General features: G+C 36.9%; 2 protein-coding genes across 2 annotated transcripts; both read left to right on the top strand.

Annotated features, from left to right (window-relative positions):
- The first annotated feature begins 7859 nt into the window (after window positions 1–7859).
- On the top strand, window positions 7860–14047 carry LOC145204265 (uncharacterized). The gene is made up of 6 exons (XM_080076753.1): window positions 7860–7883; window positions 12686–12790; window positions 13167–13263; window positions 13574–13674; window positions 13822–13926; window positions 13979–14047. The coding sequence occupies exons 1-6, from the start codon at window positions 7860–7862 to the stop codon at window positions 14045–14047; spliced, it is 501 nt and encodes a 166-aa protein (XP_079932879.1).
- A 2314-nt stretch (window positions 14048–16361) lies between these two features.
- On the top strand, window positions 16362–22180 carry LOC145219281 (receptor-type tyrosine-protein phosphatase alpha-like). Its single transcript, XM_080086667.1, has 12 exons — window positions 16362–16483; window positions 17297–17428; window positions 17926–18065; window positions 18129–18264; window positions 18711–18811; window positions 19084–19172; window positions 19232–19305; window positions 19445–19570; window positions 19635–19751; window positions 20093–20238; window positions 21295–21430; window positions 21999–22180. Exons 1-12 carry the CDS (start codon window positions 16421–16423, stop codon window positions 22071–22073), a joined length of 1335 nt encoding a protein of 444 aa, XP_079942793.1. The 5' UTR covers window positions 16362–16420; the 3' UTR covers window positions 22074–22180.
- Window positions 22181–22528: the final 348 nt, after the last annotated feature.

A 22528-nucleotide genomic window follows, 5' to 3' on the forward strand; every position in this document is an offset into this window, starting at 1 on the left:
GTTGTTAAAGTTTAAAATTCAAATTTCACAGGTGACTTGTTTGCTTACATGGAGGATAGCAACTCGATGAGGGATTTCCATACGTTGTTACTGATGTGGAAGTTGAGACGTTGGCGTTTATGCATCCAGTCAGCATTGTAGTAACCTGTTTTTATGTTTTCTAGTTAAGCTATTTTTGATTAAAGTATTTTGAAACTGTTTTCGTGTCCGTTATTTTCTGGGTAAATTAGAAAACTAGGTTGTAGTCCAATAACTTAATTTATATTTAGGTATACTACAGGTTAGAACATTCTGTGCAAATATAATAGTACAATAGCACTTGTCGAAGCGTAATCATGTTTTGTACAAAAATTCTGGCTCTGATTTTTTTTTGTTATTGAGCTGGCCATTCATACTCAACAATTAAATTTCAATAAATTGTGTTAAAATACTTTCAAACACACTTTACCTCAAAATTATATTGTGTTACAAAACTTAGGTTTCCAATGGTTGTTGATAGATTTGCATACGGTGCCATAATTCTTCGGTTGAGCTCCAAAACATAAATCTCAACCTAAATACAACATTTACAAAATGTTCAAATCGGGGATATTAGAAAAACGATTGCGGTATTGCAACTCTACAGAACAGTGATTGTCGAAGGCCTCTGGATTGTGCCAACCTCTTCCTCATAGCTGATGTACTATCTCCATTCTCGAAGATTTGTTTCAGTATTGAAGCGATATTTAAGAATAAATTAACATGCAGCTCTGAGTCCATTAAAACAGAGCATTTGTTTATTCGCAGGAACTTGCTTTAGCCTCGCTTGACCCCTCCAAACACAGCTCCTATCATAGTTGTGGACAAAACTTACGTAATTTAAATTGGGTAAACAAAACGTCTTGACAGATCCGCTGGGTGGAGCTCTGTAGCGAATCTACATACCCGCGATTGTGCCTTTTTCTCGCATTATCTCTTTGATCGTGTTTGTCGCGCGTAAAGTGTTGTTCTTTTTTAATTTTGCCTATAAACACCGAACTCTCGCCATTACGGTATATAATCTGTTACCTCTGCGAGTAGATCATAGCTTTCGATAAACTGATCAAATCCAGTCCAATTGACCACCACAGTTGAAGCGTTGCATATATATTTATCCACAGAAGCTGTGACTTAAAAGTAAATCATCTGGTCAAATGTCTATTTCGAAAGAAAATCAAATTAGATTTCAAAATTTCAAATTAGCTATAATATTACCAGGGAACATCGCAACATAATAGACGCTGAGTTTCAAATAAAGCAAATCAACTTAAACAGATTGTTTGAAGTTTGCTCTCAATTTCGAATCAATTAAATACTTACATTTTACTTGGCAAGCGTAGTACGCCGGTTCACCACTGCATTGCAGGCTTGACTGCTCCCATCCGATCCCATAATGCAACGCTCCCTGCTGGCAAGTTGTAACGTTGGAAACGGAAAAGTTTGCTGGAGATCCGTCGCTCCAAAACCAACCATTTGACGACGTGTTGTAACGAGCTCCGATTAGAACGTTAATGTCTGAAACCATTTATGCGATGAATTTTTATGACACGAGCGACAGATTTTTATGGTTGCAAGTTTTTGAAACCAAACGCTCACCTGGTGCCAGGAACGATCCATTATAAGTTGTATAGGTTTCATACGTTTCGTTAACACTCCTCAACTTGTTTGCACGTGGTTTCCGTTCATAATTGAATATATCTTTTTGGCGCTTGTTAATGTTAACATCGGAAAACAAGGAATACTGAAATATCCATGCTACAAACGAATAGATAGCCTTATACAAGGTTTTGTTTTGACTAAAATAGGAATATATATGAAAAAAAAACGTGTAGGTTAGTGTGATGTAGATAGCAAACTCCTGAAAAATAAATGTTTAAAAACCGGTTGTTTCATGGAATTTTCGACTGCCGAACTTTTATTCGATGCTTGACACCATGACCACTTCACAACGCTGTTTGTTCTCCTGCTTTTGTTATTTTTTTGGTAACCACACAAGTGCTTATTAGCCCTCTGTTCACTTATATTCATGTAATAGTTCTAACGCTTTGTTACGGTCCTTAGGTACAAGATTCATTTTTGCGGTTGCCCAGTTACATTCCGCTATGTGGACATAATAGTCTTTTTTATTGTGCGTTGGTAAAGGTACTTGAAAACGTAACGTTGGTGGTGTGATATACTAGCAAGTGTTTAGCGCCGAGCATTTATTCTATATCGCTATCCTATGGTACAATCGGATTTACTCCACGTTGAATTCTCAAACCTATTTCTGCTGGTGTGGATATTGCTCAGTTCAGAATCAATAAAATCAATAAAGCGTGGAAAACGACTTGTTATTTCCATGTGTTAATGACCTCGCGTGCCAACCTTTTTTCAATATAACAATGGTTCGAGCCAGCTGATATCAATAATAAAAAGAAAGCAGAGCGTTTTGTGTATGTAAAGCTAAATTTTAAAAGTCGAAAGCCTTATTACTTACAGTGTATCTCACAATCTTCTCCAACAGTTACAATCCACCTCTCATCATTAGGACCACTTCCAAAATTGCAGAAGTAAATTTGTTGCATGGTGTTTGTAGTATTGCTATTTAACAAATTGCATGTTTTTATGATCAGGTGTGTTAATGTCAAAATCTATTACCTCTTATACAAGTCGAAATACCACAGATGTCCGAGTATTTCAGAACTATTCCAACCTTCTTCAATCGAATTAAATGAGTATTTGTAATACGTGTTGTAAAAAATATAAATTCTCTGCAAATCTGAAACGATGTTTGTTTACTAATTTTTATCACGAGTATCAAAATGAAATGTGCAGCCATGAGTAAGGTCGTTGATGCAATAATGATTTAATTTTTAAAACCTTTTTTGTTTAATAAGTTTCTTTTCAGATTTGGAGAATACCAGTTGGGGTACTTTCATCTGCCCAAACCTGTCGTGTATTTGTCAGTCATGAGTTGATTAAGAGTTGTGTTGATCTGTGGGTCATCAGTCATTGCAAGATTTCCACCCAGCAAAGAACATTTCTTCTGTGCATTGTTTGCATCCACAAGATCGTCAGATAACATCAACACACTGTCCTCCACTGCTTGCATGGTTTTGTTACAATCTGACAAAGAAATGAATGAATGTCATAGCGTTGCTGTGATTGTTTACAGTATTCTACTTCTTACTTGCAGCTGATGACCATTGCGCAAGCAGCATCACGAAAAACGCCACAGTCCTGTTTATCATGTTAAAAAGTTCTGTGCTTCCAATGGTTTTTTATTCATGCAACAAACGACTAATGAAATAAATGACACCACGAATTAAACTGAAAATTACTACTAACTTTAAAACAGCCCAATTACATTAAACTGTTTCGCGTCAAAATAAAACGTCAGATATAAGAAATATCTGGTGCAAATTAACCGGCTAGTTTCAATTGTCTACTACCATAGTGACGCTCATTGTATGCGAAATCCTTCTGACAAAATAAAAATCCAAATGAACAGATGAAACTCGATTTTAAAGCTGTCCACGTACCGTTGCACCCACAGAAACGAAAGTGATTTGGCATTTTCCGATGTTCGCATTGACGTTGTCTGTTTACCGACTTGTTTAATCGCGTGTGACCTACCGCAAACATTATGATGGCGAGTGATAAATCTTTACTGAAGCTAAAAATAACGGGTTCGTTTCACTTTACGACCTAAAAGCTCGTATTGTGTTTTGGCCAACGTTTGTTTCGTTATTCATTAGCATCAGATAAACAATCGTAAAAGCAAGTCTGCACACGACAGATTTTTCTTTCCTTTTACAAAATACTTTCCTTTGTTGGAAGTCTACGAACATCACGTATTAAGTAGCATGAATTAGATACAGAAACAATGTAAAATGTAAAACGATTCAACGTGAAACAGTCATTATTTTATCTTTTACAAAATACGAATCAAGCATTTAAACGTGAACAAGAACAACCAAAAATGCTCGAATATTCCAATACATTTTTCTTCATAACTTTACAAACTCTTGCTTAAAATATTTGCTATTTAATAGAAACTATGCTTGTTACTCCTGGTATGAGTGCAGTTTGCTATGCGAATTAAAATTCGACATTGCTAAAGCTTGCATAATTGATTTTCTATGATGTGAATTTAAATATGATGCTAATGAGAAAAAATCTTTCGCCTTATAGCTATTTTACACATGTTTTGACTTTGAACACCGCAGAGAAACGCAGGTGGTTTTCTGATTCGGCCATTGACGTTGCTTGTTTATTGACTGCTCCAACTTAGTTTGTTGGCTTTGTACAAACAATTTGTTGCTGAGTAATAATTTTTTACAGCAGCCGTTACTGATTTTTGTTGAACTAGTGCTGCATGGCTTTCAGCCTTTTATACTCAATGTGCTCAATGTAGTTAATGTGGCATATTTCAATGCGGCATATTATTGTCACCAGCATGCAGAGGTTGCTTATCATTTATTGCTTTAGTGCTTTTGTAACTTAACACTCCTGCTTATGATGCATACGTGGATACTCGAAACTTGATTACTCGTTTAAAGTGTGGTCCTGAGCGCTTTTTTCGTTTTAGGTTTTGCACCGTTGCGAGGCAGCGATCAATTGTAAAATGCAAAACCAAATGTTTTTGTTTGACTCGAATCACAGATCACATGAAAAACAATAACTTCCCAAGCCACTCTAGACTGGTTCTTTGCTGCTAGCCTAACTGAACCAATCTCCATGATAAAATTGACAACAGCAGTTGGTTGTATTGTAACTAAATGTGTCATATATGTTTGCTAAAATGATAAAACTGTTTTCTGTTGTTTTTTGCACCACCAATCTTTTAACACTTGAATGACCTAAAAGTCTTGTATGATAAGCTTCACAACATAAAATACAGCTTTAGAAGGGCAAATGTTGGAAGTGCTTTCAAAGGTAATAAAAAAAAAAAAAAAAAAAAAAAATAAAGGTAATATGGGAATTATGTTTCTGGTTCGAATACTGAAAAACTGTTTTGAAGTGCTTAAAAGAAACGTAAAATGAACTAAATAAAACATACAAGACGTAAAAAGGCAAAACGCAATGGTCAAATTTGACAAAATTACTTTATGGTTTCGTATGTATGGTAAAAGAGATTCTTCACACTTCATACGTTGCAAATATTAATTATTTGTTTCTATCCGCACCAGTGGTCTATGTGGCTATAGTTTGAATGTCAGTTGTGCATAGCCTTTGTTTGTGTTCATATCGTGGTCGTATATTCAAAAACCACATTTCCCTTTTCATTCTTACTGTTCTTTGCACCAACTTTACTGCTTTTTTTGAATCGACGTCGACTAACTAGGCCATCAAAGCGTGCGAGTTTGCGCAAAGGCTGACGTCAACCTTATGCAATCAATACATCGTTGGCACAAAGGTTGGTCAGAGCGCGAATGTGTAACAATGCGCAAACACAACTTCTAAAATCCGTAACTTAATGTACGTGTGTACTGGAATGTTTATTTTTAAAATTATGACGTCAAGCTCTACACACCATTCGGGGTAATTAGTTGTTTTTAACACATTTGTCGTTCATTTGGTGTAATGTTAAGCATAATACTAGTTGTTTTCAGAAACTTATATTTTTGCTGACATTTCTCTCACCAGAACGGTAGGACTGCGAGTAATGAATAATATCTTGCGAGCACACAGACAAAAATGCGGATAACTATTATATCCAATTGTTGGTGGGGAAGTTGGACGCAATAAACGGCAGAAAACTGGGTTTAGGCCTTTGTCATCTATGTGATTTTGGACCTTCGCATTTGAGTTCATACATCAACTTTCAAAGACCAACCTCTTCAACCTATTGAGTTCCTGTTTCAAAATTTGGGCATCTTCCCAATTAATGCAGTGATCAAATTCCAAAACTTGTTCGCAAAATGCAGACTTTTTAGCTTCGATATTCCTGACAGCCACTTCGTGTTCTTTGAGGCGTGAATTTAGATTCCGCTTGGTTTGGTCAACCATATCGCAAACACGGCAAGGCACCTGGCAAATAACTCCTGTACGATGTTGTGGTATCTTTTTGTTTTGGTAGTATTTGCCCAATTTTTTCAAGAGGTTTCATTTCCACGTTTACTCCAGCATCGTTCAATATAAAACCTCGATAAAGACTTAACGCGGGTTTATGGATATACTTGTTACACGCCTCTAAGTTTTACAGCTGGCTGTGTGCAGTTAATCAACGCCACCACGAGACAAGGCCACTCATACCAACCAACATTTACGTCATAAGGCACTTTGAGTTAGCTGAATCGAAACAAATGCGAGCATTTAGGGTTGTCGCTAACCAATAAAGACCGCATTCGGTCGCGGGGCAGACATTTTTACTCAACAACAAACAAACGCTTTGAGTAAATTCTTAGAAAGAAACGTATTAAGTGGTTGGTGACAATCTGCCAAACTCCCATTCAACAAAACCTTTTTCCAACACAATACTTTTGTTTTCATGCAAATGCGTTTTTTTTCTCAGCCGCTCGGAAGACTAAATCTGAAATTATAAGCGGCATCTAAATTGGGGCCCAAATATAAAACTACAAGCCTGATTCCGAATTTGTTCAAATTAAACCTGCCTACCTTCGATTAACTACCTAAAGTTGGAAATTTAGAAGTGAAAAAAGTCCGAAATAGCTATTGTGCGAACTTTTGTCGAAAACGGGATGACCGCGTTTTTTGTTGTGATTTCTTTGTAAATCGCTGCTTTCATTTTCCAGAACCCATCTCAACTTTGCCTAACCTGAAACGCAGTTTTGTCCTGAATCGATCCCAGCATAGAGTTACACAAAGCGAAGTTACTTGTGGGCTAGCACAAAGTACAAACAAACGAACAACTTTAGTTTTGCAGATTTCTAATTTATTTTGTTTAACAATTTGTTTGTTTAACAACCAACGCCAGGCCCATTGAAGGCGCCACACCGAATCAGCCGGTCAGGCATTCACAACCACATGGAAAGGCGTAGGCTAAAACAATCTAGGTGGGATCGCTGGTCTGCATAGACACTTCAGGGCTGCTCCCAGTAATGAGTTTATGTTCATCTTAACTGATACTGGTCAATCTGGTGATCCCCTACTACGAAGCTGAAATGTGCAGCGTACGAGGCACGCAACGGTGCTTGTGATTCGACTTTCGGCGGACTCCCCACTGAGCCTGCGTAGCTGAGTTGGTAGAGCGCAAACCCCGGAAAGACTCCAGTCGTGGGTTCGCATCCCACCGCAGGTTGTATGTTTCTAGCCTACAGTATGCCTTGTCATGTGGTGGCGAATGCTTGCCGACCGGCTGATTCGGTTTAACGCCTTTAATAGGCCTCGCGTACTGTGATTTATACATGAGTTTGCCGTGATCGCTGGTCTGCATAGACGCTTCAGGGCGGATCCCACTAACGAATTTTTGTTCATCTAAACTGAAACAGATTTATTAATGAAAATGCAGCAGTTTTGACAGTTTCAACTACAGCTTGGCACGGTTTTTACCAACCTGTTGTGTATTTGTCTGTCATGAGTTGAGTTCGAGTTGTGTTATTCTGTGGGTCATCAGTCATTGCAAGATTTCCACCAACCAACCAACATCTCTCCTGTGCAGTGCAGTCTGGTGAATCCACAAGATCATCAGATAATATCAACAAACTGACCTTCACTGCTTTCATTGTGTTGTGGCCATCTGGTAAATAAAACAAGCAGGTGAAGTGAAAAGTGCTAGCCCAAATTACCTAATAACTTGCATGTTTGGCTCTGACATATAAGTGACCAAAATAATCCCTGGTTAATGTGAGAATGGTATTTAAGTCGTTCTTTAGCATAATCCATATAAGTGTACGGAAATGGAAGAAGCATTGTGCATCTGCGTAAGCATGTTTGTTTCTGTTAGTTTGCGACAAATATAAATTTCTGCTTGGCTCAAAGAATGTAACACGCAAACAGATCTCAATAATACATGACAAATTACAACCATAAACAATTTAAAAGCGAGCGATTTTAGTAAAGTTTTATTACACTTCCGGAAACTGCTGTAGTTACAATCAATCAGCAACACATCTGCAAGTAAAAATGCTGACAATTTTTGACATTAGAACTGCGAAAAAAAGAATTTAGTCAAATTAAACATATCGATTTCTACGGATCTTTGATACTTAGCGGAAGAAGAAGGGTTTTTGAGACTTAGTGGCGTGAAGAAATGTCGTGTGTTCTGTTGTTTGGACTGCTACGTTAACTTTGTTCGGTCTTTAAGTGTAGACGTTTTTAAGGTTGGCGAAAACCACACTACATATATGCAGGCGGAAAATACTTGACGTCACTATTTCCCGCAATGAATTTTTGCTTGAACAATTGATCCAAAGGCTAAATTAGTCAAAGTAGGCATGTGTACAGGGCATAAAGGGATGTAGAAACCGCAAAAAAATCGTTTTGTACATGTTTGTTTGCTTTCTATGTTTTGTTTGCTTTTGTACATGTTTTGTTTGTTGCGACCTACACTCATTGTCCTTCCGGCAGTCATTTGTATGACTTAAAACAAACGGCGAAAGGGGAAGGAATGGAAAGAAATATAAGGATTGGAGAAACCACAACCGACATTCAGTGCCTGGTTTTATGAACCTGGCGCGTCAGAGAAGCTATTATCGGATGGTTTGTGTTGTGGGAGTCTGTCACGTAACAGCACGCGTCACAATTCTCAACTTAGGCACAACCCAGGAACACATCTTTGTGTACAACATATCTTGCATTAATACAATTACAGAGTTTACACCGAAATTTAACACATCAACCACTACCAATGTATGATGATTGGAGCATCCGCATTGGTCTGTTTTACAACCACGTTTTCAATTTGACACAGCGTAATGTGGGGGTTTATTCACAAAACATGGAAAAACAAATAAACATAACAAACAAGAACGTATTAAACTTAGTAAGTTGATGTTAATTGTGGCTTACTCTCAGTTTTTCCTTTGAATAATAAACTAACAACAGGGTAACAAATGCCAAGCAAGCTTTTGTCATTTTTCTGTGTCTTGTCTGCAGAGGCGGCTCGTGCTATAGGGTGCTGCGGAGCTGCATGCATTTGCAGTGCTAGCACTAAAAAGAAACAAATAGTTTCTTAGTTGTCATTCGGAAATCAAGAAAGAAGCTATCAATTATTTTGCCCAAACTATAACTTTATGTTACATTTTGGTTGTAAAAAGGAAGGTTTAATCATATGGGTTAAATTTAAATGAGAGTGTTGTAAATTTCAAAGCTTGGAGTAGTATTGCACTTTGAAAAAAGGAATTATAAGCAAACTGAAAGACAATAGTCTGTACACAAAAAATTAAAGAAAAGGTGTTTAAATAACCAAGTTCTGACACAAATGTAATGTGGTTGTTAAATTTGTCAGTTATGATACCAATAAAAAGCTTTATGGCTAGTTTTTTGTGTGACAATAATCTGTGAAGTGTCATGAGATATAATATGTTGAAACAATGACTGTGACTAAAATTATTTAAATGAAACATGACCATATTAATGACTGAATAGCAAATGTGTTAGTTAGTGGTCATTGTTATAACCAGTTATTCTTAAATGTTGTCCAACTGAAATACTTTTCGACTCATTTATTACTCATTACTTTTTTGTTCGAGACATTGTTGTTGTGTTTTAACGTATTTACATCCGCTTTGTTTCGAGTCTGTGTCAGGTGTGTTTTTATGCCACATTGTTACCGCGTGTTATTGAGTTTGACCCGTTGCCAAGCAAGTAAACGAAATTCCCCAATGATACTGTCTGTTGTTTACACTTGTATACATTATTGCGTAACGAAAATTACGTCACAATGGAGTTACTAATTAGGATTTGTATTACCGTATTTACTCGATTATAAGCCGCTCTCGTTTATAAGCCGCCCTCGGTCGTAAGCTTCACGCTAGAATTTTTGATACTGCTGTTTCTTAATACATATTTCTGTTGTTATATGGTATAAATATTAATATATTGCCCGTATATCGACGTACAATCTGTACATGCATACATGTTTTGAACTCCAAATAATTTAAAACGTTGGAGTGTAGCAATTATTTCGGTATAAAATTAAATTGTAAGCCGCCCTCAAATATAAGCCGCACAAACGACAACTAAAAAACAATATTAGCCGCGGCTTACAATCGAGTAAATACGGTACTTGTTCTTCTACACAAAACAATGGCTGGAAATCTAGAAATGTGGCTGATCTATATATTGTCAACTTAAATATGTTCAATAAAGGCTATAAAATATGGAGCAGCACCCCCAGAAATTTCAGGCACGAGCCGCCACTGCTTGTCTGCATGCTTACTATTTGCAGCATAACATACGAAGTTTCTAAGCCCTACTACAACTGTATGCTAGTATTTCACTCATTAAGACATTATTTTGGCAAATATCAATTGTGTCCATAGCCGCCTACACAATCCTGCCCCATTTTGAGTGTTGCCTAAATATAAGCTTTTATTGCACTCAACAGTAGCCCGCCTTATGTTGTAAAAGTTTTGAAATTCAGTTTCTTTGCATTTTCACATGGAGTCAATCCCAGGTCAGTTATCCTTTGAAAAAGTGCTATAATTGTTCAAATGAAAAATGTGAACAGCCAAAGTAACAAGCAGTTAAATTTTAAACGTTTATTTTAGGTTGCGAAAATTCTGTGGTTGGTTCTTATGTATTATTTTACTCATGTTCACATATACGCGCCAAGTTTACTAATTGCAGGTGCAATTTGTACCTTTTTAGAAATTTTTGTTTTCTTTTGCATTAGTGGTGCACTTTGCTGATTGATTAATTTTCTCGTGTTGGTTGATAATGGCTTTAAGGTTTGGTGGCAGCAAACAGCTGCATTTCTTAAATCCTATTGTTTAACTATAAGGTTTCGTTGTAGCCGCACTGAAAGACGGTACACAGTATAGTTGCAGCCTAAGAGGAAAGTCAGCCTAAGGAAGTAATGTTTAAACAAAGAGGTTAGTAGACATGGTGTTGTTGCAGTGTTCTTAGCTCTTAGTTATTAGGTGTCTTACTTACAGTGAAACACGAGTAAATACCTTGACAGCACAAAATTTATTGCACGACCAATTCACAAAAGGCGTAAAAGGGCGCACTAAGTAGAAGTGTGATTACATATTAATGTTTTTAATGCATCAAAAGCAACACAGAGCAAAGTTTAGCAAAACAATAATCTAAAACATGTCAGTACATGATTTGTGTGACCTGCTGTGAGTAGTGTTGTTTCCATATTTAGCCATTATTGTAAACGAAGTTAAAAAACTTCCGCATTCTTATGCATAAGTTCGACGTAAACAATCCCGCCAGTATAGGGAAGAAGTTTATTTTGAAAGACAATGCAACCAGACTTGCAGCATCGAAAAGACAGATACGTTAGACCAGCGCTTCCCAACCAGTGGTCCGCGGCCCACTGGTGGGCCGCGACGTTCTTTCTCGTGGGCCGCGAAACTTGTCAAACTTTTAACATACCAAAATAGAAGTTTAAAAGTTATACAGTTCGTGTGAACATACTTTCAAGTTTAACTATATTCTCAAAAACAAACAAACAAATTACTCACTTTAAAAGCTGCATTAAGGTTTCACGTTAAACAAAGATTTTATTACACACCCTAACCGCAATTGTCGCGTCACAACAGTAAATAAACTGCAATTGTCGCGTCACAACAGTACTTGTATTAGTTGTAAAATCTTGATGTCAGAACTCTATTTGTTAACTTCATTTGGACCCAGAATACATCAAATACGGTTTCATAAAGGCAGGAAGTAAATTTGAGGCCAAGGTACAATGTGTTAAAGCAGTGGTCCGCCAAAATTTTTTTCTTAAAAAAGTGGGCCGTGAGCTGGAAAAGGTTGGGAAGCACTGCGTTAGACAATCTGTTTGCAGAAGCACCTAGGTTCGCGCTTTGATTTTGACATGACGTAGTTGCAGTAGACAAATAACCATCAAGCAACAAGGAAACAATAGGACCAGTATCAGTTACTTTGTTCTAAGTAGTTGTCTACGTTTAGGCTGCATTTTCCAGCAGCGTTATACATATAAGTTTTAGCAATATTTATCTATTTGGACGACTCATAACCGTTTGTGTTACTGAATTCAATTCCATTTTTATTTGCAAGAAATTTTTGCACAAAAATCAAACAATAAAACGAGCAAAAATGTACAAACTGCTTTAATTTTAATATTAGCGTGAACAGCCAACAATATGACAGGAAGCAATATTTTTGTAATATTGCTATTGGTTTATTATTCAAGGGGACAAATCAACAGTGAGTACAACTTTGTTTCCAATATACAGTGAAAAGTTTTCTTTTTTGTTTGTACCATCGATTTTGAATTCAGGAGTGTCAAGTGAAAACGGGCCTCGGTTTTTAATCTTTGTGACTTTCATCTTGGATTTGGTAACAATTATATCTACAGTGCCAAACATTATTTATCCCGACACTTGAAAACAAATTTCACTCCGTGAATACGAAATAATTGTTCGGCTGAATACGAAATAATTGTTAACACATCAATTTTGTGGAGTCTCAACAAACATTTCATACCTTTACGATGTTTTGCATCGTTACAAACCTTTATCTTCTGCAATATAGTGGTAAAACTTCGTAAAAGAATAATTTCATTCCTTGAGTTAAATGTGCTCAGGTTGAGGTTTTCACACCTGCGTTGAAGGAGAAAATCTGCGTTCGGTATTCAGACAAATCGGCAACTGTGCGAAGTTTAGCGCCTTCTACAGTCAATATTATACACGTAAGTGAGTTTCATGCTAATACGAGACATGTGTAAGACTTTTTGCTCACCTTAATTTTTTTTACTAATGGCTTTATCAAGTCCATCTTATTACATTCTAAGCAGTAATGTAAGTGGTGAATCCGCTTAACTTGTTTGAGGTTTTAATTGTAATTAGATAACTACACGTTTATCGAAACCCTTTCAGAGTTTCAGTACGTCATATTATGATACCGTGACGCATAGCTTTCTTCCGGCAATTGTTAACTCCAATTAATAACGATGCAGGTTTTTCAATGTTCGTATTAAGTATCACCAAGCACTGTTCTAAACAAACCCACCTTTTTTGCTTCAATATTTTGTAAACAAGACAAATTTGTCCTGTTATTTATTCCAGGTCACAGTGATTGTTACTGGTTCAATCAACACAAACATCACATCCAATCTGACAGTAACAACTCCGGGAAATCCCCCTCCAAACTGTTTTCCTGCAGGTAAAAAAACAATTCGTTCTTGTGTAATGTGTAATGAGCAACAGAAATTGCCCAATAACTGAAATTTGCTGACATATATATTGTAAGGTTACAAAAAAACATAAAACAACAAGTAAAAAGCACTTCTTCACACATTTAGTTTCAAAAGTGTTATTGTTTCCAAACACAATTCTGGGCCAAGGTGCTTTTGATTTTGTGCTGATGTTTATTCTTTAGCAAACGTCACTGACGTTGTTTCACTAAGAGAAATTTTAGCAGCTATGTTATGTGTGTTTTTTTGGACCATAACTTTTTCGTTATGCATCAACAGTTGTCACCAATACCACGACCTTTAAATGCAATGCCTCATCAGTTGTTGTCAGTTGGACTGGATTGGATCAGTTCATCAACAAACACAATTTAAATGCAAAGGTAAAGGAATTAGTTTCAATACATCATTTTTCGTTTGAATTTCCTAACATAATGAATGTTACGTTTCGATTTAATCAGTTTGCGCTAGTTAGAAAACGTTCGCTGGGCAAAATGCAGTAACAACGAAATCCTTGTTGTTTCTAACAGGTGGAAGTCTATTTCACGAAATTAAACAAGAAATTCCACGTTCCGTATTCAGACCGTTCGACAAGACTAGGAAGTTTGGGGCATTCTACCGTCTATAATATACAAGTGAGAAACGTTTTACTCTTTACAAGATGCAAACTTTTGTTAATTAATATAGTTCGACGTTGCCGGTTTTTGTATGGTTTGTCTTATGGTTCCGCTTCGTGTATTTTCCTTAAGGAAGTGAATCGCGTACACGCATTCCATAGTCACGTGATTTGGTAATTGTACCGCATTCATCACTCTTTTGCCTGTGGTGATTACTATTTTTCTGTGCTAAGTAGATTGGCAATTATCCAAGCTATAAATGCTTGTTTCATCTATTCGTTTCATATTTTATTTTACTCTTCGAGCAAACAGTACAAAGAAATACAACAGCTTGCATATAAAAAAAGTGAGCTAAGTGTTGTTGTTATTTATTCCAGGTCATTGTGATTGTCACTGGTTCAATCAACACAAACATCACATCCAATCTGACTGTAACAACTCCGGGTAATCCCCCTCCAAACTGCTTTCCTGCAGGTAAAATAACAATTGGTTCTTTTGTAATGCGTAAGTAGGAACAGAACTTGCCCAATACCTGAAATTTGCTGACATACATATTGTGACATTCACATCAGTAGAAATAAAATAGGGTTTAACCTACATTAAATTACAAAAAAAATCCGTAAAACAACAAGTAAAAAACACTTATTCACACATTTAGTTTTGAAAGTGTTATTGTTTCCAAACACAATCCTGGGCCAAGTTGCTTTTGATTTTGTGCTGATGGTTATTCTTTAGCAAACGTCATTGACGTTGATTTTAGCAGCTATGTTATGTGTATTTTTTGGACCTTAACTTTTTCGTTATGCATTAACAGTTGTCACCAATACCACGACTTTTGAATGTAACGCCTCAACAGTTGTTGTCAATTGGACTGGATTGGATCAGTTCATCAACAAACATAATTTAAATGCAAAGGTAAAGGAATTAGTTTCAATACATCATTTTTAGTTTGAATTTTTCAACATAATGAATATTACGTTTCGATTTAATCAGTTTGCGCTAGTTAGAAAAAGTTCGCTAGGCAAAATGCAGTAACAACGAAATCCTTGTTGTTTCTAACAGGTGGAAGTCTATTTCACGAAATTAAACAGGAAATTCCATGTTCCGTATTCAGACCATTCGACAACACTGGGAAGTTTGGCGCATTCTACCGTCTATAATATACAAGTGATAAACGTTTTACTCTTTACAAGATGCAAACTTTTGTTAATTAATATAGTTCGACGTTGCCGGTTTTTGTATGGTTTGTCTTATGGTTCCGTGTATTTTCCTTAAGGAAGTGAATCGCGTACACGCATTCCGTAGTCACGTGATTTGGTAATTGTACCGCATTCATTACTCTTTTGCCTGTGGTGATTACTATTTGTCTGTGCTAAGTAGATTGGCAATTATCCAAGCTATAAATGCTTGTTTCATATATTTGTTTCTCATTCTATTTTACTCTTCGAGCAAACAGTACAAAGAAAAGATGTTTGTTGGATGAACTCTGACACATTGTTTAGTGTTTTTGTTTGTGTTACTTTACCTATTTTCAAATTTTAGCACAATTTGATGAAAACTTGTTCATTTTTGAATTGTTAGCGCCTCAAGTTCAAAACCAAGTCTACGAAAACCCATTTCCTGAAACCGCGGCGTCCAACTGCAGAGCCACCAAATTGTTTGACTTGTACAAGAAAAACGTGGAGTCAGGATCTCTTTTCTCCGACGAGTTTAAGGTTGGTCACTGGTCTGAAATTTGTTAATCGAATACACGTAGCTAAACCCGGAAGGTTCATTCACAGACTATACGTCACAATCGAAACCAGGAAACGTCACAATCAGTAGAATGATAAATCGAGGGGAAAATTCATGTAATCAGGCGTTATCATATTGCACCAGAAAGAACATAATTTACAGAGGAATTGTTTTTACTGTAATGTCACTTGAATCAGCTTTAACAGAGAAAATGATCACATGTCACATCAGAATAATGCTGGAAAATCGGAGTTTTAAACTATTTCATATTTGGATATTTTGCTGTTCCAGAAAGTCGAAAACCAAAGCAAAAACAACCAGAGAACAAGGGACGTGTCACAGTTGCCGCAAAACGCTGTGAGAAACCGGTACAAGAACATTTTCCCTTGTAAGTGGAAAACGTATAAATACCTTAGATTCTTGCGCGAAAAGGTATTTTTTAAGTCACCTAAGCAGAAAAGCAATGACATAAAACACTAATCAGCAAATCTGTTTTGGTAATGCTACCAACTATATGTCGTTGTTAAAAAAAATTAACCAGGCGCCTTCTTGACGAAAAACTAACAAACAGATTACAGATCAGTTTATCTTGTGAAAACCTGATCAGCTATTAGCTTCTTGATTTGTTTGTTCAATAGACGATCATGCTCGAGTGGTTTTGCAAGGAAGCGGTGAAAACGATTACATCAACGCCGCTTATATACCGGGTTACGATAACGAGAGGAAGTTCATCGCCACTCAGGGTCCGAAGAAGGAGACAATCAACGATTTCTGGTTGATGGTTTGGCAGGAAAACTCCAACATCATCGTAATGCTTACTGGCTTGAGGGAAAACGGAAAGGTTGGTTATTTCTTTCCTTTTTCACTAATAAACATTTATGAAAATAAACCTTCATTCGCCAGGGCACTGTGGTTAAATCAAGGAAGTGTTCAGTGAGTAATCCACTGTGGTGTGATTAATGACCAAGTTGTTATCAGCATAATGCGTAGCCATACTTGGGTTTCGAGTAATACGTAACTTATAAGATGTCATGATTGGTTACTACAACGACCATATCATGCCACATAACATATGTTTAACCCATGAGTGCACAACCTGCGGCCGAATAGACGATTTTGTGCGGCCGTGAACATGTTTATTAAAATATATGCTCTGGTGGCTGTGACGTAAATAAAACTCCTTTGCTAAATATGTTGACTTTCAAACTGCTTTAAATAGATTTTGTAAAACTGTAAAGAATATTACCAGCCCAGTAACCCTGTGCATCACACTTACACACGCCTATTGTGTGCAAACAATGCTAGTATACAGTCACCTCTTGCGTCGCAATATAGATTATAACGTCATAAATATAGCTCAGACTGGTTGTCATACTGTTTAGCTCAATCTGTGGATCAAGTTTCAAATTATCCGGGCTTTTTGGACGCCATTAGATGGTTTATGTATGTAGGACAAACCCTATTTTCACATAATCAATTTAAAAACAAAAACAAGCAGGTAGGTTAATTGGCGGTCGTTGAAAAAATATCTGCGATGCGGCCGTCTTAGCGAAAAGGTTGTGCACCCCTGGTTTAACCCATTATACGCGAAAGCAAGCAAGCGTAAATTATTGTACAGTTTGCACTAATGTTGCGAACCTTGTTTTTCGACCAGTCAAAGTGCGAACAATACTGGCCTGACGTTGAATCTGAAAGGGAATTGTCGCCAGTGCTTACAGTTCGAACACAACGTGAAATAACCATCGGTGGCATTCTTCAACGACAGTTGGCTTTATTCACAAACAGGGTAAGTACAAAGAACAAAATATCAAATCTGTTCCGAACAGTCTAACAAGTTTTCAAAACCGGTTTGGTTCATTGAACACAAAAGCTTGGAATACAACGAGGCTTGCCTGTTGATTAATTGAACTGAAATCTGATCTTTCAATCAGGGTTTGGCGTAGAGAAAAAGGCACGAAATGACTGCAAACGAGCTGCAGCAAATACAAAGTGTCTATCAATAGAATGTCTTTGAAATCCACTAGCTCGAGATTGGATAACCTTTTAAGTTCTCACTAAAACCGCTTCATGTAATTAAAATAACATAAACTGTTTGATGCTAGATATAATTTGATTCAAGTTCGATTGATTGCCCATAACCTTATCAACCACTTTCTAGGTATGTTTCCATACCGAGCAAAATAATAAATAAACACTTTGCAATATCGAAGTAAAATGAAAGGATTCCCTGTTGCGGTGACGTATAAAAAAGGCTATTATAAGTTATGCGGGTATGTTTCCCAGGAGCAACGAACCATAACACAGCTGCAGTTTACAACTTGGCCCGATCATGGGATTCCAGTAACTACATCCAACATGATCCACCTACGTAATATGGTCGATAATTTGCAAAACACCAATGCTCCAATTATCGTGCACTGCAGGTAAAGACTTAATCAACCACATGTTTATTTGATCACTCGAATGAAGCATATGTTTGTATGCAGTGCTGGAGTGGGACGCACAGGAACTTACATAGCGATGGATTCTTTGTTTCATGAACTTGACGACAAAGGAACAGTTGATGTGCCGCGAACCGTGTTAAGAATGAGAGAGAATCGAAAAGACATGATTCAAAATGTGGTAAGCTGATCATCACCCAATTGTACTTGATACATTAATCATATAGTTTCAATAAACCTAACTTTGAACGGTAAGCTTTACTTACATTAGACTTTAGTTGGCCTGATGTTATGAATCGACTTGACTATAGTTATGTTATTGCTGTGTATTTTTATCTTCAATACACAACTTGACACTGAAAACAGTTACGTAAGTATGGGGCCTCATGTTAATTCTCGCCGTCAATGAACGTGAAACATTTGCGCATGCACGGGTGAGGAAGCATTGTAAACCTGAATATGAATCTTAAGCATTACTAACATTTGTGTTTACTTGACCATAATTTGGACTAAATTTGATTAAGATTGTTCGTCTGCCGTTTCATTACAACATTTTGGTTTAGCGAATGTGCTGGCAACAAATTCCAGTATCGCCTAAATCAGTTCAATAATATATATTTTCTACAGAAACAATACATGTACGTCTACAAACTGCTTATGGAGCGTGAGAGTTTGGAGGAAACAGATAAAGATGTGACCGAACTCCAGTCGATGACTTCAAGTGAAATGTGACTAATTAGCTGCCAAACGTTTTATTTTGTTAGTTTGGATACAGGGCTGTTACCCTGTTAGTAGTTGTATTATCTTGTATCGTTTAAAAACGACTTGCACCCAAACAGATTAGTAGTATGTTAGATAGTAGGATATTTAAGCACTTGACCAAACCGGTTGATCCTTTGCTATTTATAAGCCAATGTGACATACGATTGTTTAGGCATATTGTACACATATTGTTTTAGTAGTATTTGATAAGATGAAACAGTAAAGGTTTCTGTTCTAGTAAGAAAATGCAAGACAAGCAATTCAACACGCTGTCATCGTGGAGATTTGGCGAAGAATGGCAGGAAAATCATCCACAGCTCAGAACATGTAAATAATTCACTAAAAATTTAATATTTTATGCTATCGCACACAATATTTGTTTTTAGACAAGAACACATCAGTCAAAGTCAACAACAATAAGAATAAAAGCATACAGCAGTTAGATGCTTCATATATCCAGGTAATAACTTTCGAGATGTGATTTTTTTGGAGTCAGAATGCTTTAAATGCATTTAATTACCATTCCACTAAAACCAATGAGGATCAATCGAATGCATTTTGGAGTGTGGTCAATCAAATGCAAAGGTTTCTCTTTACAGGAACATGGCTCTTCAGACTGCCTTGTCGCAGCAAGAAATCCTGGTCCAGGAGAAAAAGAAAACTTCTGGAAGATGATCGTTGAACGAGGAGCTTCACTTGTCGTTGATTTGGACAACAGCATTCAAGTAAATTTGACAGTTTATATCTTTCTATAATAGGCCTTTACTATATGTCATACATCTTTTTTAGATTCTAATCAATACAGCCATACAATATGAAGACATTTCGGTTTCTGTACGTGATGTGAATGAAAGCAACGTTCACAATCTGATAACTGTTAACGTTTGGTCAACAACCAACGCCTTTGTAAGTTAATAACTTCCGAACAGCACCGATTGTAATACGTTTTTTGTATGGAGAGTATTTTGGAAAGGTTATTGCAGGTTGGCAAGGAGAGTTTGGGTTATGTATAACAATATCAATTATGGAAACATGTGTACTGTAATGGCCTAAGTTTCAAACAGGAATTTCGTTTCAATTCTTTACCGTTTGGCAGCAAAAAAATATCTTACACTTTTTCGTGGTGAATTATTCCTTATCTTGCAATTAAAGAAATGACAAAGTCAAACCACACTAAAGCTTTCTTTGTTTTCAACAAAACTATAGTTGTTTTCACAAAGTTGAATAAATCCCTTGTTTTGTGTCAGGCTGCCCAGCAAGTGATGCTTATGCAAGTCAAGGGATGGAATGACGTGGAACAACCCCCGAAAGAAATGGATCTCATCAAAATTATCGAGGAAATGCAACGACAAAAGTCTAAACAGAATTGCAAGTGTGTGTTGGTAGGATGCAGGTAATGTTTTACTTGGATACCACGTCTAAATATTTGTTTGCGGAAACGCACAACAACTAATTAGAGGCGAAATGCCGATTTATGCCGGTCTCATACGGACGTTTATACGAAAAAGCGAGTGGAAGAAAAGTCCAAACTCAAGAAATTTGCGATTCAAAACCGCGACAGCAGCTCATTAGGAGCTTACGCTTTACTGTTGTCAACAGTAATTGTTTTTCGGGCAAATTTTTAAACGAAATTAAACTCAAATCTGAGCTGAGAAACCAAGTCCTGTTGAACTACCCCAATTAAGTTTGATTTCAAACAATATCAACATGTTTTGACATATAACTACGAGTTCCTACTCATTTAAAACCCATTTAAACTAGTGGGTGCGAACCATTCCTTTAATACAGTGGTTCTCAAACTTTTTTTGTTGCGACGCCTCTGGAAAAGTTTTTCTGGACTTGCGACGCACCAGCAAATAAAAGTTAATGAGGAAACTTATCAATAAACAGTTAAGTGCACCCGGAAATTACGTGCGGGCTTTTGTTAATTGTTTTAATTATTCCGCACAATTGCATTGTCTCAACAGCATCAATAACGAATTGCAGTGAAAGTAATGTCTTAACTTACGCACAATATAAACTGATGCACAAAATTTACTGCTGCAACTCATGCACAAGAATCACTTAAAAGTTTAGCTAACAATTATGCGTTATAAATACCTCAAGCATTTGCTAGAAAAGTCGACTTTGTTACTGCCCGCCAAACGTCGCCCCAGACACGCGCCCATCACGCACTTGCTGCTTGTACTGTTTGGCCTCGACGTACATTAACGGACAGCCGCGTTTTTAATCAAAAACTTTTGAGGTAAATTTACGTCAATCCGCACTCTTCGCAAAAAGTATTTGGACGTAGATATACGTTAACTGCACTGAAACCTCATTTTTCTGAGATAAATTCAGAGTTTGAGAACCACTGCTTTAATATCATCTGGGGGAAAACAAATGCCTAAAGTCGTTTTTCTGGTCTGAACGCAAAATACCTGATTCTGTAATATTGATGTGTTTACAGCAATGGATCAACAAGAACTGGAACCTTCATCGCTCTGGTGAACATTCTCGAACGTTTGAAGGTCCAAAAACGGCTGGATGTATTTCGAACTGTGAAAGACCTGAGAGATATGAGACCGAATATGGTCGACAACAAGGTAATGTTTTTCAAATCCTGTTTGTGGTTCCGCTATAATTTTAATCATTACAAAAAAAGTATTAAAGCAGTAATTATCAAATTGGGCGTAAGTGACCTGATGGGGCGTTGCACTGATAACGAAACTATCCAACATGGTTTGTTAGGGTGATTTCTTTCCCTCTTGAACCCCACCCTCTTTCCCTAACAAGGGTGGTTGGCTTCTAGGTCCCAACTTGACTGGTTCCACCAACGTTTCCCCCCAGTCTCGCTGTCCAAATGCGCCAACTTCACATGATGTGAGTCCCCTTCACATAACGCTTATAATAACGGTGTAGCTGCAGCGCGTCTACCATCCCTCCACCAATTGTACATTCAATTTTATCGCGCATTTTACCGTCTGAACGCTGCGCAGCTATTTCCGGCCTGGTAAATATTGTAGCGCTTTTGTGCTGCTACGTATTTGCCCGGCGAAATAAACTCAACTCAAATAAACTCAACTCAACGAGAGTGCTGGTGAATATTTTGGGGGCTGAAATAAACACTGTCCAGTTAGTGAGTCTTCAAATAATGTCTGTTTGTTGTTACAGGAACTCTACAGATACTGCTACTCGGTCGTCATGCAATATCTTTCCGATTTTGACACTTATTCTAACTTCAAGTGACTTATACGCATTTATTGTCCACTGTAAACTATTTTGAAAAATACTTTTTATCGTAGGGCATGTGTGTGTTTCGTTTATTGTTGGTTGTCAAAAAACTTCTAGCTTCTTTTAAAAACAACCATTAGAGACTGCTTTAAGTTCAAGAGAAATCACATTTTTGCGTAATTACGATTCAGAAACATTTCTATTTTCCTGTATTAACGTTTTTCGTTGTTTTTCTGTAATTTCTGCTGAATGTCTTTGATTTCGTGCTTCGTTAATTTTTGTCGATCTATGATTTCACTCGTGGGTATATTTTTTGGGGACTAATATCGAAATGCTCTGGGGAACAATTTTGAATTCCATGAATGTAAAGGTATCAGTGTGTTGAAAAAACTTTAAATTCAGAATCTACTGTCCCATTTTTGAACAAAACTTTTGTGTCTTGATATTCGCATGCCATAGATCGTGTCGTA

Source organism: Phallusia mammillata, chromosome 1 (genome assembly GCF_965637545.1).
Source record: "Phallusia mammillata chromosome 1, kaPhaMamm4.hap1.1, whole genome shotgun sequence".
NCBI classification, from domain to species: domain Eukaryota; kingdom Metazoa; phylum Chordata; class Ascidiacea; order Phlebobranchia; family Ascidiidae; genus Phallusia; species Phallusia mammillata.